General features: G+C 41.2%; 1 protein-coding gene across 1 annotated transcript in view; it reads left to right on the forward strand.

Annotated features, from left to right (window-relative positions):
• SERPINA3 (serpin family A member 3) overlaps nucleotides 1-15,419 on the forward strand; it is a 42,103-nt gene that overhangs the window by 11,933 nt on the left and 14,751 nt on the right. The window contains exons 3-4 of the mRNA XM_007944550.2: nucleotides 1,491-1,641; nucleotides 2,738-2,934. Of these exons, the coding sequence (XP_007942741.2) occupies nucleotides 1,491-1,641; nucleotides 2,738-2,934 (348 nt within the window). The remainder of the gene's footprint in view (nucleotides 1-1,490; nucleotides 1,642-2,737; nucleotides 2,935-15,419) is intronic.

Consider the following 15,419-nt stretch of genomic DNA (forward strand, 5'->3'; position numbering starts at 1 on the left):
TTATTCCTTTTGGTGGTATCCCACATGAATCTTAGGCTTTCTTCATTTTGTTTTGATCTTTTTTTCTGATTTATCCCCTTCTAAAGAAGTGTTCAGGTATTTGCCTTCAATCTCCCTAATTCTGTCTTCCATTGATTCAATTCTGCTTCTTTGCCCATTCAATGTCTTATCTATTTCTGAAAATTTCATATTAATCTTCTGGATTTCTGGGTGTAGATTTTGTACCATTTCTAATTTTTCATTTATTTTGTCATTTTGTTCTTGTATTGTCTTTTGAAATTGTTCTACAGTTTTCTCTGTGTTTTCCTTGATCTGTCTCTCAATTTTTTGAAGATACTTAAAGATAATTCTTTTCAATTCCTTATCAAGGAGTTCCAATGCTGCATCTTCCTCAGGGATGTGTTTTGGATCTGTATCTTGGTCCCTTGTTTTTCCAGCTTTATCTTTCTTCTTTGTGTGGACTGTGATGCTTTGTTATCTCCAAGGCATTGTGATGTTTTTGTATTTATATTTAATTGGTGATTGTACGTTGGAGTGACTTGCTCATGATTTTCATTTTCTTTGTTTTGTTTGTATGTTATCTATACAAGCAGGGTACTGTGCTCCTCTATTCACTAGTTGACAGCACTTATATGCTCACCACCTGTCTCCTTTCCTGTTGTCAGCCTCTTGTATGTCCCTGCCAACTTTGGCAAACAGAGACTATTCTTAGGTCCCTGGAATCCGAATGAGAATGCTATCACTTTAAAATCCAAAATGGTTGCCACTTTTAAAGATTCAAAATGGCTGCACCCTCAGTCACTTTAAATGGCCACTATTTGTAAACATTCAAACTGGGTGCACCCTCGATCACTTTAAATATCCAAAATGGCTGCCATGTGTAAACAATCAAAATGGCTGCACTCTCCGGACAGCAGAAAGTCAACAGCTCAGGTTGTCTCTTTCTTTGCTGTTTCCCTTCCTAGTCATAGGCCACCAGTGCAGTTGTCCCTGCAGCCCTTGGCCACCAGGGCTGATTTTTAGGTCAATTCTCAGGTCCCAACACCACTTGGAAATATTCAGGCTGTTGGTCCCATCAGAGTAGCTGATGGTCCGCAGCTCTGATCATCTCTGTACTCACTGTTTTTGTTCAAGTTTTTCCACTAGTTGGTGCCTAATCCACTTCAGTATAGTTCCTATCAAAGCTCAGGGCTCCATGATTATCTTCTGTATCTCTTGTCAATTGGTTTTTCTTTTCTTTGTTGAAGAGGGTCTGTGTCGCTTGTCTGCCTATTCATACTCCATCTTCAAGGCCATAAATCTTTAAGAAGCAGACTACCTCATCTTTCTCCTATGGAGCAGCTGATGGGTTCAAATTACTGACCCTTTGGTTAGCAGCTGAATGCCTTAACAACTACACCACCAGAGCTCCGAAGACCAGGAAGGTGGGCACCAAATCAGACAGGAGTTCAGATTATTATTATTATTATTATTATTTTCCTATTTCCTAGACGGATAGATGAACTCTACCTGCCCAAGTTCTCCATCTCCAGCAACTACAATCTGGAAGACGTACTTCCCCAGCTGGGCATGAGGGAAGTCTTCAACAAGCAGGCTGACCTGTCAGGAATCACAGGGGCCAAGAATGTGATGGTTTCCCAGGTAAATCTTTAAACATTGGGCAACTCATCCAATGTATCTGACCTTGAATGTTGAAGGCCAGGTGGACATTTGGGAAATAGTATTTGTAAATAATTATATTTCTCATTGTCTGATCACCCTCCATGCCCCGCCCCAAGACCAGGACACTGCTACTGTGTTTGGAGGCTGAATCCCAGCTCCCCTGTAATATAATGTGACACAGATGCCTGTCATGGAAAGAACCTGGTTTTGGATCCCATGCCACATGCCACCATTTACTACTGCTGGTGGATAATGAAGTCCTCCACCCCTCAGTTTCTTCTGTAAAATGGAGGTGATAGTTCTTAGCTGGTATGTAGTTCCTAGCACGGCTGGTAGCAGGCAATACTGCAATGACTATATGAAGATTGAAATGAAACTTCATTCAGAGTTGGAAACGGCAGACGGCATAGCTAGGAGCAGCGCAGTCAGAACAGAGGGCCACTGGGTCATGCTCCACTCTCCTCTGTGCCGTGTGCTCACACCCAGGGCATTACATTGAGTTATGCACTCACATTCCAAAGGGGCATAAGGATGGGTGGGGTTTGTGCTAGGAGGGGCCTCAACTGGCTCAAAGCCACATCCTATGAAAAGTGGTCAATAGCCCCAAGATGTTTAAGTTGGAGAGAGAGAGATGCAGAAAGTGATGCTGGCCCATCTGAGGAAGTGTGTGCATCTCTGCATCACCATGGAGAGCTGGAGTGAAGCTGATGCTCAAAGGCCTTGCGTTGTGCTTGCCCCTTCCCTACACAGGAGTGGGTGTTTGTGTGGGAGGCATGACAGACTCTGGACTCAGAGAAGGATCCAGATCCGACTGGCCCCACTCTTTGCCTATGTGGCTCTGAGCAAATCATTCCCAGGCTCTGAGCCTCAGCTTGCACATCTGTGCAAACTAGTGGGCAGGGCTGGTGGCAGGAACGACCATACCAAACAAGGAAAACGGTACCGTTATGAGCCAGTAGTAGACACAGTAGAGGCAGGATAAATGTTCACCCCTGAGTCACCCTAAGCCAGGATGCATGCCTCCTGCCCAACCCCACCCTTGTCCCTGGTGGGTGATGCTCTGGTGTCCCCACAGGTGGTCCACAAGGCTCTGATTGATGTGAGTGAGGTGGGCACAGAAGCAGCTGCTGCCACAGGAGTGAAAATCACCCTCTTATCTGGAAGAATCGACCCACTGATTGTGCGTTACAATAGACCTTTCCTGGCGGTCATCATCTCTGGAGACGAAGGGTTCATCCTCTTTATCAGCAAAATCTTCAACCCTAAGGAAGTGTAACATGCCCCGTTGAGTTATGGGGCTCCCCACCAGGTACTCTGTCTCTGAGTGCAGCCTCTGTGCATGGAGCACCTGGGGCATGGTGGGCCCACTCCTTACCTGTCTGTTCATCCTTAGGAAGGCAGCAGTAACTGTGTGGCAATGACCCTATGCATGTGGTCTGGCATGCACAGGGAGCCATGGACTGTTCAATGCAGAGGCTCCAAGGCCTCCTGGAACAATAAATCATCTCCCTGTGATCGGACACTTTTCTTGTGCCTTTCTGCTCTGACCCTCCTGACTCCACACCCTTGGAACTATCTGTGTCCCAAAGTGAAGCCCCCTGACCATCTAAACAGGCTTGACCCACACCAGCTCTGGGCCTCTGGCTCACTCTATCTAACAGAGCCCACTGACATAGTTATGATAGACTGCTCATTGGAGCTTCTCACCTGTATGCTGTCTTCCAAACACCACGTTTTTGCCCCAAAGTCTCTGTAAATGAAATAAAATGTAATTCACTATTTAAATTAAAAATAAAAAATGCACGGATGAGTGGGAAGCCAACCACAGGAATTGGGAGTGCTTCAGCATCCTTCCGGGTTAAAGACAGGACAGTGAGGACTTTAAGTCATGTTGTCACAGAGGTGAGGGAGCTCCCCTCAGATGACTCTGATATCCCCTGTGTTGTGGAAGAGGTGGTACCTGCTGAGCTAATCACGGAGTAGCAAAAAGCCAGAAGTCTGAGGAGGGCAGGCAAGGAGAGAAGACATCCAGGACCTCCAAGTTCTAACAGCACAATTAAGGATCTCTTTGATCCTTATTGAACATTGGAATTGGTGCTGTGTAGTACAAAGTCTTTACACATGAACACTAGTCTAAAGGTTGGCAGTTTAAACCCACTTCATGGTAGAAAGTCCTGGTGATTTGCTTCCATGAAGATTAAACATCAAAACAAGAAATAAACCTGTTGCCATTGAGTCAATTTTGACTCTTAGCAGCCCTATAGGACAGAGTAGAACTGCTCTGTAGAGTTCCCTTGGCTGTCATCTTTATGGAAGCAGAGTGCCACAGCTTTCTTCTGTGGGTTGAAACCACTGACCTCTTGGTTGGCAAATGAGCACTTACCCACCAAACCACCAAGGCTCCTTCCATAGAGATTACAGCCAAGAAACCCCTATGGAGTAGTTCTCTGTAACATATGGGGCAGCCACAAATCAAAATCAACTTGACAGCAACATGTTTGGTTTGGGGGACTGGACATATGTCACTAGCCTGTACAGGTGTGTGGTTTCTAGGAATACTTATCAGGCCACACAGACACACAAGGAGGACAGACTGCTCAATGCTACTGAAGCCACTGTTTCCCCTGGTTACAGGCCTGGAGGAACCAGGAATGGCTGGCACATAGGAAATATGAATATATTTGAAAACAGTGACCAGATAGTCATTTAGATGATGGATTTTTTATATTCCACGATGGAGAAATTAGCAAGTGATGACAGAAGGGGCTGCTGGGGAAAAATGAGGTATCCAGAAACGAGATGGTACTTGGAGGTTTAAGAGAACATGTAATGGGATGCTCTATACACAGGCACATCTCATTTTACTGCATTTTGCTTTATTGTGCTTCACAGATACTGTGTATTTTACAAATTGAAGATGTGTGGTCCCCTGCATCAGTCTATTGTGCCATTTTTCCAACAGCATGGGCTCCCCTTGTGTCTCTATGTCACATTTTGGTGATTCTCACGCTATTTAAGACTTATTCATAAAGCTATTGGACACATGGGAGCTCTGGTAGTGTAGTGCCCAAGACATTTGACTACTAACCAGACGCCTGGCAGTTCAAACCCACCAGCCACTCTTTGGAAGGAGGGTTGGGCAATCTACTTCCGTAGTGATAATGTCTCGGAAACCCAAGGAGGAATTGCTATGAGTCAGCTCCGACTCCATGGCACATAACAAAAACAACAACATTGAACACTTAATAGGCTACAGTATAGTATAAACATTGCTCTCATCTGCACAAGGAAACCCAAAGCTTTGTGCTACTCACTCTATTGTGATATTCATTTTATTGCAGTGGTCTGGAACCAAATCCACAATATCTCTGAGATATGCCTGCATTGCTAGAAGGCTTACACTTTTCCAGCAACACCCATTTCATACCAATGTACCAGTGGGGGAGTGGAAGAGTCACAAATTCCACACACTTCTTGTCCTCCTTCTGCCTTCCCAGAGCCTTTCCCCCTGCTCCAGTTCCCCTCTGTGACGTTGGAGGCAGCAGACCTGAGTAAAAGTCTTGGTTTGACGTTTAATAGTTGCGTGACCTTAGCCAAAATACCCAATGTCACTGACTCTCACTGACCCCGAACTGAAATCATCTGAGAACACCCACTCTGTGGGGGCAGTGTCAAAAAAGGTACCGATAAGCATGATGTTGTCTTAGCTGCCATCAAGTCAGTTCCAACTCATGGTGACCCTGCGTACAACAAAAACACAGAACACATGCCAAAGAACTGATGAGGTTCCACAACCCCTGCTCTAGAGACCCCATCCTTGGCCCCACCAGAAACCCGCTTCTGACATCTAAGTGTGTCCCCTGCAGTCCCCACAGGTGCTGCACAAGACTGTGATTAGCATGGTTAAGAAGGGCACTGAAGCAACAATGGCCACAAGAGTCAAGTGGTTCCTTACCTCCACAAAGGGAGGCTGACTCCCCATTGTACCCTTCCATAGCCCTTCCTGATGACCACTGTCTCCCTCAAATACCCAGAGCAAATGTAGAGTCTGAAAAACACCACATAATATGGATGAACTTGGAGGACAGTATGCTGTCAGTCCCAATGAGGAATAAAACAAATTTCAACTATCAAAGCAAACTGGAGTTACTGTTCTCAAGCTGGCTCTAACTCAAATTCAATATATGATAGAAGGAAATGTTATAATATAGATATAATTCTCTGTTATATATAACAATAATATGGTTTATATAATAATAATATGTTATAATATAACATAGGTGATGCTCTATATAATAGAAGGAAATATTATCCAGTCCTGAACCATCTTCATGCCAACACTGTATTATATATAGTGTTACTATAGTCTGTGGTGATCCATAAGGTTTCCACTGATTGATTTTCAGAAGTAGGTCACCAGATCCTTCTTCTTGTCTTACTCATTCTAGAAGCTCTGCTGAAACCTGTCCACCGTGGGTGACCATGCTGGGATTTGAAATATATTCCAGCATTATGCAAACATTCAAGTCACCACAGTACAATAAACTGACATACAGGAAAACTGTAGCGTACTATTCAGTGAGATGGGGAACATAGGAGGAAAACAATGCTTCATGAGGGAGATGATGAGATCAGATATAGATGCAAAGAATCTGATATGCCTGACCATCATCCATAAAGAGAACAGTAAGCAGTTGGTTCTATGGATATATAGTTCAGTAGGGAAATTTGAGCTGAGAAATGAAGATGTGTTAAGTGATGGGAAAGAATGAGATTTCATTGTGATTGCATAGAGAAGAGCAGCTGGAAGACAATCTTCAAGAACCACAATGAGGTGATGAGAAAAAGGAGAGAGGTCTCTGAAAGAGGAAAGAACTAGGAAAGGAGAGAGGAGGAAAACAGTAGCAAAGACAGGAAGAAACACTCGAGTGTCCAGAGTGTGGACTGGACACACCAGTGGAGGTCTGTGGTGACCCTGCAAGAATGTCTGTAACTGAGACATGAGAGCAGAAATCAGATGGAATGGGCTTTCAGTGAGGTTGAGTGGTGAACAGGACTACAGCAAGTGTAGGCATTTCTTTCTAGCAATTGGTCATCAAAAGAAATGAGAAGCAGGGGGGAGCTGGAAGGGGAATTTTAGTACCTGGAGTGGGGTGCTGCTGTTACAAAAATGTAAAACGTGTGTTACTGGCTTTGATACAAGACAGTGATTAAATTGGGAAGGGCCTTGAGGAGAGTGTTAGTGAGGGCCTAAAGGCTTCAGGGGAATGCCAGTAGAAGCTAAAGAGTCTTCTGGAAGCTGCTGGAGAGGGCTTAAGGGAAAGCAGTGCACATGTTACTAGAAGCTTTAATGAAGGAGACCTTGTGATGCCTACAGAACCTCTAAACATAGGAAATAGGAAATAGGAAATAGATTTAATGAACTCTGGACAGAGTGATAAAAGTGACTCCTGGCTTTCTCTAGTGGTCCAAATAAAATGAAAGAGGGGCGAGATAAGCCAAAGAAGTCCTGGTTAAATATAAAGAAGTCAGAACATGCTGGGTTCAGAAATGAAACTCTTTTTTTAATGCATTTTATTGAAATATAATTTATGTGCAGTGAAATACACAAAGCTAAAGTGACATGGGTCAATGCATTTTTTTTTTTTTTTCAGTGTTCCCTTCCCTCCCCTCCCACCCTTGGCAACCAACAAAGAAAGTTTCTCTCCATATCCATATAAAAACCTTTCCTTGACCCTCTGCAACAATGAACTAATACTATATTTGTCCTTCTGTGATTGACTTATTTCACTCAGCATACTGTCCTCCAAGTTCATCCATATTATGTGGTGTTTTTCAGACTCTACATTATTCTTTAGTGCTGCGTAGCATTCCATAATGTGTATGTACCATAGTTTGGTCATCCACTCTTCTGCTATAAATCTTAGAGATAAGTCCCTTGCCAGATACGTAACTATCAGCAAATATGAATTTGTTGCTGTCATTTGTGTTATGTGCTTTTTCATGGTGTCAATTTCTTTGTCCCATATAATTTTCTATGCTGAGCTCATTTTGTTTATGAATTGTGTTATCACTTCCTTCATTGCTATTGTTTTAGTATTTGCTGAATATTTATGCTAGTCCTCTTTTTTGATCTGAAGGTTTATCATTTTTCTTGGAGGTTACCCTGTGATTTATAGTTTTCTTCCCAAGTTTAGAATAGTCTGTTCTATCTTGTAGTTGTCTTGACTTCCCTACCATCTAGAAGTTCTGTAATGACACAGTTTTTTCCCTCTTTTTGGTTTATAGTTGTCCTCCTTTGTCAATTGATGTCTCTGGTTCCCTGTATACAATCTCGTAGCCTTATTTACTTTGGACACTTCCATAGCTGGGTTGGTTTCTGGGTTATATCATCATGCATGTTAATGGTCAGTTGTTGTTGGCTGTTGTTGCTTCTCTGTCCAAAAGGCTCCCTTTTGCATCTCTTGTAAGGTTGGTCTGGTTTTAACAAATTCCCTTAATTTCTGTTTATCTGGAAATGTCCTAATTTCACCGCCAGATCGGAGGGACAATTTTGCTGGGTATATAATTCTTGGTTGGAAATTTTTCTCTTTCAGGGTTTTATATATACCATCCCATTGTCTTCTCGCCTGCATGGTTTCTGCTGAGAAATCAGACTTTAGTCTTATTGGTTGTCCCTTGTAGGTAACTTTTCATTTTTCCCATGCTACTCTCATGACTCTTTCTTTGTCTTTGGTTTTGGTGAGTTTGATGATGCTATGTCTTGGTGATTTTCTTTTTGTGTCTATCCTGTTTGGGTTCATTGGACTTCCTGAATGGATATATTCTCATCTTTCATCATACCAGGAAAATTCTCTTCCAACAAATCTTCAACAATTTTCTCTGTGGCTTATTTGTCTCTTCCTGTTCTGGAATTCCAATGACACATAGATTATTCCTTTTGGTGGTATCCCACATGAATCTTAGGCTTTCTTCATTTTGTTTTGATCTTTTTTTCTGATTTATCCCCTTCTAAAGAAGTGTTCAGGTATTTGCCTTCAATCTCCCTAATTCTGTCTTCCATTGATTCAATTCTGCTTCTTTGCCCATTCAATGTCTTATCTATTTCTGAAAATTTCATATTAATCTTCTGGATTTCTGGGTGTAGATTTTGTACCATTTCTAATTTTTCATTTATTTTGTCATTTTGTTCTTGTATTGTCTTTTGAAATTGTTCTACAGTTTTCTCTGTGTTTTCCTTGATCTGTCTCTCAATTTTTTGAAGATACTTAAAGATAATTCTTTTCAATTCCTTATCAAGGAGTTCCAATGCTGCATCTTCCTCAGGGATGTGTTTTGGATCTGTATCTTGGTCCCTTGTTTTTCCAGCTTTATCTTTCTTCTTTGTGTGGACTGTGATGCTTTGTTATCTCCAAGGCATTGTGATGTTTTTGTATTTATATTTAATTGGTGATTGTACGTTGGAGTGACTTGCTCATGATTTTCATTTTCTTTGTTTTGTTTGTATGTTATCTATACAAGCAGGGTACTGTGCTCCTCTATTCACTAGTTGACAGCACTTATACGCTCACCACCTGTCTCCTTTCCTGTTGTCAGCCTCTCGTATGTCCCTGCTGACTTTGGCAAATAGAGCCTATTCTTAGGTCCTTGGAATCTGACTGAGAGTGCTATCACTTTAAAATCCAAAATGGTTGCCACTTTTAAAGATTCAAAATGGCTGCATCCTCAATCACTTTAAATATCCAAAATGGCCACCGCTTATAAACATTCAAAATGGCTGCACCCTCAACCACTTTAAATATCCAAAATGGCTGCCAGATGTAAATAATCAAAATGGCTGCACCCTCCGGACAGCAGAAAGTCAACAGCCCAGGTTGTCTCCCTCCTTGTTGTTTCCCTTCCTAGTCATAGGCCACCAGCACTGTCGTCTCTGCAGCCCTTGGTGACCAGGGCTGATCTTTAGGTCAATTTTCAGGTCCCAACATCACTTGGAAGTATTCAAGCTATTGGTCCTGTCAGAGTAGCTGACAGTCCGCAGCTCCGAGTGTCTCTGTACTCACTGTTTTTGTTCAAATTTTTCCACTAGTTGGTGCCTAATCCACTTCTGTATAGTTCTTTTCAAAGCTCAGGGCTCCAGGATTATCTTCTGTATCTCTGTCAATTGGTTTGTCTTTTCTCTGTTGAAGAGGATCTGTGTCTCTTGTCTGCCTAGTCCTCCATCTTACCAGAAGTCCTCCAAAAATAAAACTCTTTTTCATTCTCAACCTTTCCAGGTGGCAAAAGAAATAAAAAATCAAATTTCAAATTAAGAAATTATTTCTATGCAAATAAATTAATTCTACAGATGATTATATCCATAAAAAGGTGGAGATAGAACTTTATAGACCATTTCAAACAGACAGACGATTTCTGAAAATCTTAAAGATATTACTTCCAGAATCTTTGTCAATAGAGCAACCAAGATCTTAAGGGCATGTCCATAGAGCTTCCTCAAAGGTATCTTAAGTTAGAGAAGGAATTTTCTCAGAGTGGATTTTAGACTCATAAGAAAAACACACAGTTTTAAAGGCTTTACTTCATCTTGAAATGAAAGTCACAGAGATAGAAGTCATTGAAGTCGTGAACTTTGACAGGCAGGAATCATGCCGTAAAAACTTCTCATTAGCAAAGTGGCTTGCATTTAAAATAAAGAAATAAAAAGATAATTTAGAGGGAAAAACCAGGAACTCAGAGGGCAAAGCCTGGAGCTATGGAGAATCATCCCCTAGATGTAGGACTGGACCATAATCAAAGATCTAGCAAGTACCAGCTGAATCTGTTTCTGAAAATTTAGTATTAATCTTCTGGATTTCTGGGTGTAGATTTTGTACCATTTCTAATTTTTCATTTATTTTGTCATTTTGTTCTTGTATTGTCTTTCAAAGTTGTTCTAGGGTTTTCTCTGTGTTTTCCTTGATCTGTCTCTCAATTTGTTGCAGATACCTAAATATAATTCTTTTGAATTCCTTATCAGGGAGTCCCAATTGACTGACTATGTGGATCCTGCTTTGCCCTCTTTTTAAATGTGTATGTCTATAGTGGATATTCTAGGGTTTGATCCCCATTGTGTGTTTGTGTATTGGGGATAGATAAAATGTCCCTTTAGTAATATGTCTTCAGGTTGAGAGAGACAGTATTCAGCAAGCTCTACCAAAGGAGCCTTATCTACACTTGGACTTTATAAGGATGACGAGACCCTGGAATTGGAGATGAGGGCCTGAGTGAATGATTTTGAGATCTAGGAGAGGTGACATATGTATTTTATATGAAGGAGTGAGATGAAATGTCAAAACCAGAGGGCAGATTGTGGCAGATTTTATTTTCTAGTTATGATCATAACTTTGTCTCTCATCCCATACACTCTTTTACAATCTGACCTTGCCAGTCCCCCACTGAGAGATAGTCAGTCTATGGATCCTCCCCTTCAACCTAAGTGGACCTTTGAGAATGACTCATGCAATAAGGCATGGCAAGAGTGATGCCATTTGACCTCCAAAACAAGATTACAAAAGATGACACAGCTCTCGGCTGTCTGTCTCTCTCAGAACTTGTGACTTGGGAGCCATAAGATGACACATAAAATGTCCACCTACTCTGATATTGCCATGCTGGATGCAGTGTATGGAGAGAGATGCCTGAAGAGTTCTTGCTGTTCTTGCCCCAGCATTTGAGGCTTGCCAGCCTACAGTCAGTTTCCAGGACTAAGCATAAGGGAGAAAGAAGGCAACCTAGTGTCTCACTGCAAAAACTACAAGGAGGCCACAAGTTCCAACCTCCTCTAATCCCACAAGAGGAAGACAGGATTACCAGCAGTAAACCAAGGCCTATTACTGCAAGGCCAGACATGCTGCCTCCCTCCAGCCCTTTCACCAACCGTTCCTCCCAAAGCACCCACCACCTCTCTCCTGGGTTCGATAATTCACTGCAGTGGCCACACAGAACTCACAGATTATGAGGTTTATTAGGGAAGCACCAGGCTACAATTCGAGTTCAAGAAAAATGCTCAGTCTCTCTCCTAGCCCACCATCCCTCGGCCAACAGTCTCTCACAGTCTCTTGCCCAGCAGTGCTGGTCCCTTGGTGTCTCACTCAGCAATGCGTGTCTCTTGTGCCTTTTTCCCAGCAGCACGTGTCTCTTTCCGGAGCGCGTGTCTCTTTCAGCAGCACGTCTTCCTCAACCAGCAGTCAGAGAGAGTTCTGCCTCCAGGACGCCTCCTTTGAGCCCGGAAGTGTGGTCAAACTAGCCAATCACAGCATCAGAACTCTAAGCACGTGAGAGAGAGTGGGCACCTCCCAGAACATTGCATTGTGCCACTCCCAACAGAAATAACCCAGGTGGATAGCTTCAGCAATCAGGGGCTGCTCAGTTGCTCATACAAAATCCCACCTTGGAGTTTACAAAGACTTATGGGTAGAAAAGCCACACTAAGTAATTTACTACACCGCACTCACTGAGTAAAGAGACAGACGTAAAGAGGAATGGAGGCCAAGGTGGTTAGAATTAAATAAGTAAATATCAAGTGACAATATTAGTATTGTACAAGATGGAATTTAAGGTAAAAAGCACTAAGCAAGATAAAGAGGGATACTTTTAAATTTTGCTGAAGACATAACCATCATAAAACTGCTTGGGCCAAATAACATAGAGCTAAAAAGAGCAAAAGAAAAATAGTAGAAATGTGAGAACCTGATTAAAATATAATTATAGTGGGAGTCATCAATATACATCTTTAAGAATTGGGTATATCTAGAACTCAAAAATAGAACAATCCATAGAAGATTTTAATAATATGATCAATACATTTTATTTAGGATATACAGTCATATGTCACAAAAATTCCATTTGGGCAACATTCAACCACACATACATCTGTGGTTCCTTAAGGTTATAATAGAGTTCAGAAATCCTGATCAGAGTACAGGATGTAGCAAACACAACACCTTCTTGCACACAAAATATGTATCTCATGTCTCCTGTATACAAAGCAATGACACTATCAGGTATATAATGAGACAATATATGTATAACCTGTAATAGATATGTCTTGATAGATTTAATAAACATCTGTGTTACTGGCTATGTGTGTACTGTATTTTCTATCTAAAAAGTTTACCATGTAACCATGTATGCTTCAATTTACAGGAAGCAGCATCCAATCTTGTAAATCATGCATCTCTTGAGTGTTGTAGCATTATCTCTGTTTAACTTTCAAAAATATTACTGCAAAGTGCATCATGGCTCCCAAATCCAGCAAAACCAATGCTAGTGATAGCATCAGCATGAGGCAAAGGAGAAGTATGTATTTGGAAGTGAAGCAAAATATTGTAAACAACATGAAGGTGGAAAATGAGTGACAGGTATTTCTTGAATAGTCATGTTGCATTCAGCAATCATGATGTTCCTCAAAAACAAAAAAAAAGTCTTCACGCTGTTAAAGGATTAGCTCCACTGAAAGCTACAAGGCTAACGAAAATGTGAGGGGAAACTATATCAGATATGGAGAAATCGCTAATGATGTGGATTGAGAACCAAACACAAACGCAAATCTCTCTCAGTATGTTGACAATCACTGCTAAAGCACTAAGCTTTTTCAAGATACTTAAAGAAAATGCAAGGCCAGACTACGATATGGTGTTCACACGGCATCCAAATCACATAATGTCCTATTCCACAGAATGCCTCATGGATGTTAAGTAATGCAAGACTGTATAAATATGCCTATTGGAGCTAAATATCTTTATGTGCATCCTCTCCACTGCCATTGGGTCAATTCCGACACATAGCAACCCTGTAGAACAGAGTAGAACTGCCCCATAGGGTTTCCAGGGCTGTAAATCTTTATGGAATCAGACGGTCTCATTTTTCTCCCACAGAACAGCTGGTAGATCCAAACTGTGAATCTTTTGGTTAGTAGCCAAATGCTCTAACCACTCTCCCACCAGAGTTCTTTATGTACATAGAATATTTAAAAGATTAATCAGGAATTTGGCCACGAGAAAACCTTGACAATTTTATGCAAAGTTTTTACAGGCAATCTTCTCTAAACTTCAACCACTAATACTAAAAATAAATTTTTAAAATATCATTCAGAGTCTTAAATATTTAGGAATTATAAGCATTCTCTTGCCATCCATGGTGGAATAACAATGACTGGATAAACCCTCCTGAAAGCAACAAGAAAACTGGAAAAAGATGAAGCAGTGGTATTAAGACATGGACTCACATGCATAGCAGGACTGTGCTCCCTGAGAGAAGAGAAACAAGGAAGGTGCTTGTGTCAGGCTGGGTTCTCGAGAGAAGCAAAACCTATAAAGCTTATGTATTTAAAGAAAGAAAGAGAAATCTATTATAGGAAAATGGCTCACACAGTTATAGAGGCTGGCAAGTCCCAAAAGTCAAGCTGGAGGCTTTTCCTGACTCACACAGCTGTAGGAGCTGATGAGCTCAAGGTTGGCAGGCAGTATACCGGCTGTTGACTTCAGTTGATGACAAACCCAAGATCACCAGGCAGTATGGTGGATTGTTTGCTCACAAAGCAGGGCAACAGGATCTAGATCCATAGTAGGTTCTCTAATTTTCCCAAGATGTCCATATATATATATATGTAGGAAGCAGGCCACACTGCTAGGGAAACTCCCTTTCAATGGATTGGCTGCTCGAAACATAAACATCTGATCTCATCATGGGAATAACCACATCACAACTGCTTAAACCATTCAGAAACATGGTCCAGACAAGTTGACACACAACCCCAACTATTACAGTGCTCTTGACTACTACCCCCTTACTACCTGGAGGCAGTTCCAAGCCTTAACTCAAGAAGAGGAAAACCAAGGAGAACCACACTATCTTATTGAGTACCACACTATCTTATTGAGTTGAAGAGACAGAGACTAGAATATGGGGAGGTCCAGGTCGTTAGTACTTGTGGGTGGTATACCAGAGAGAAAAATACTGACAGAGATCTACAGACATAGGCCACTCTATGTTTTAAGTGAGTACTGTTCTGTGTGTACATGAGAGAGACCTATCTGTGGTGAAGTAAAGAACCACTAAAAAAAAAAAATTAGTAATATTGAGTGTGGTTCATATTGTCAGCATCCAGAGTGGGAAGACAAGGACATGGCGAAGAGTCATCAGAAGCAAAAGCAGAGCTAAATTAGTGCCAGATCACAGGCTGTTCTTAATCTGCCTGAACAAATATTAAAAATAAGCCAAATAAATAAATAAATAAATCCAACATTATTTAGAGGAATAGAACAAAATAGAGTGCTCAAAAATGTAAAATTCATAAATTAACAAGCATGTGTGCAAGCAGGAAATACAGCCCATAACTAACAGAAAACTCAACCAATAGAAACAAACATAGAAATGAAAAACAAAAGGAACCATTATAAGAATGGCATCAGTCTTCCAATCAGAAACTATGTAAGCCAGAATACAGTGGACTAGTATCTCTAAAATATTGTTGTTGTTGTTGTTATGTTCTATACCTAACACAACTATCTTTCAAATTTAAAGCATAAGAAATATATTCTCAAAAAGGCAAAAGATGAGACAATTCATTCCCAGTAGACCTGCACTATAAAAATATTAAAGCAAGGTCTTTGGACAGAAGAACAGTGACAATAATAGAAATTTGTATTGAAACCTAGAGAGGCAGAGTACAACAAATGGTCAATGAGTAGATTTTTATTCTCATTTTTAGTCTCTTTGAT

This window comes from Orycteropus afer, unplaced genomic scaffold (genome assembly GCF_000298275.1).
Source record: "Orycteropus afer afer isolate SDZICR_OR568_19922 unplaced genomic scaffold, OryAfe1.0 scaffold00127, whole genome shotgun sequence".
Taxonomy (NCBI): Eukaryota; Metazoa; Chordata; class Mammalia; order Tubulidentata; family Orycteropodidae; genus Orycteropus; species Orycteropus afer.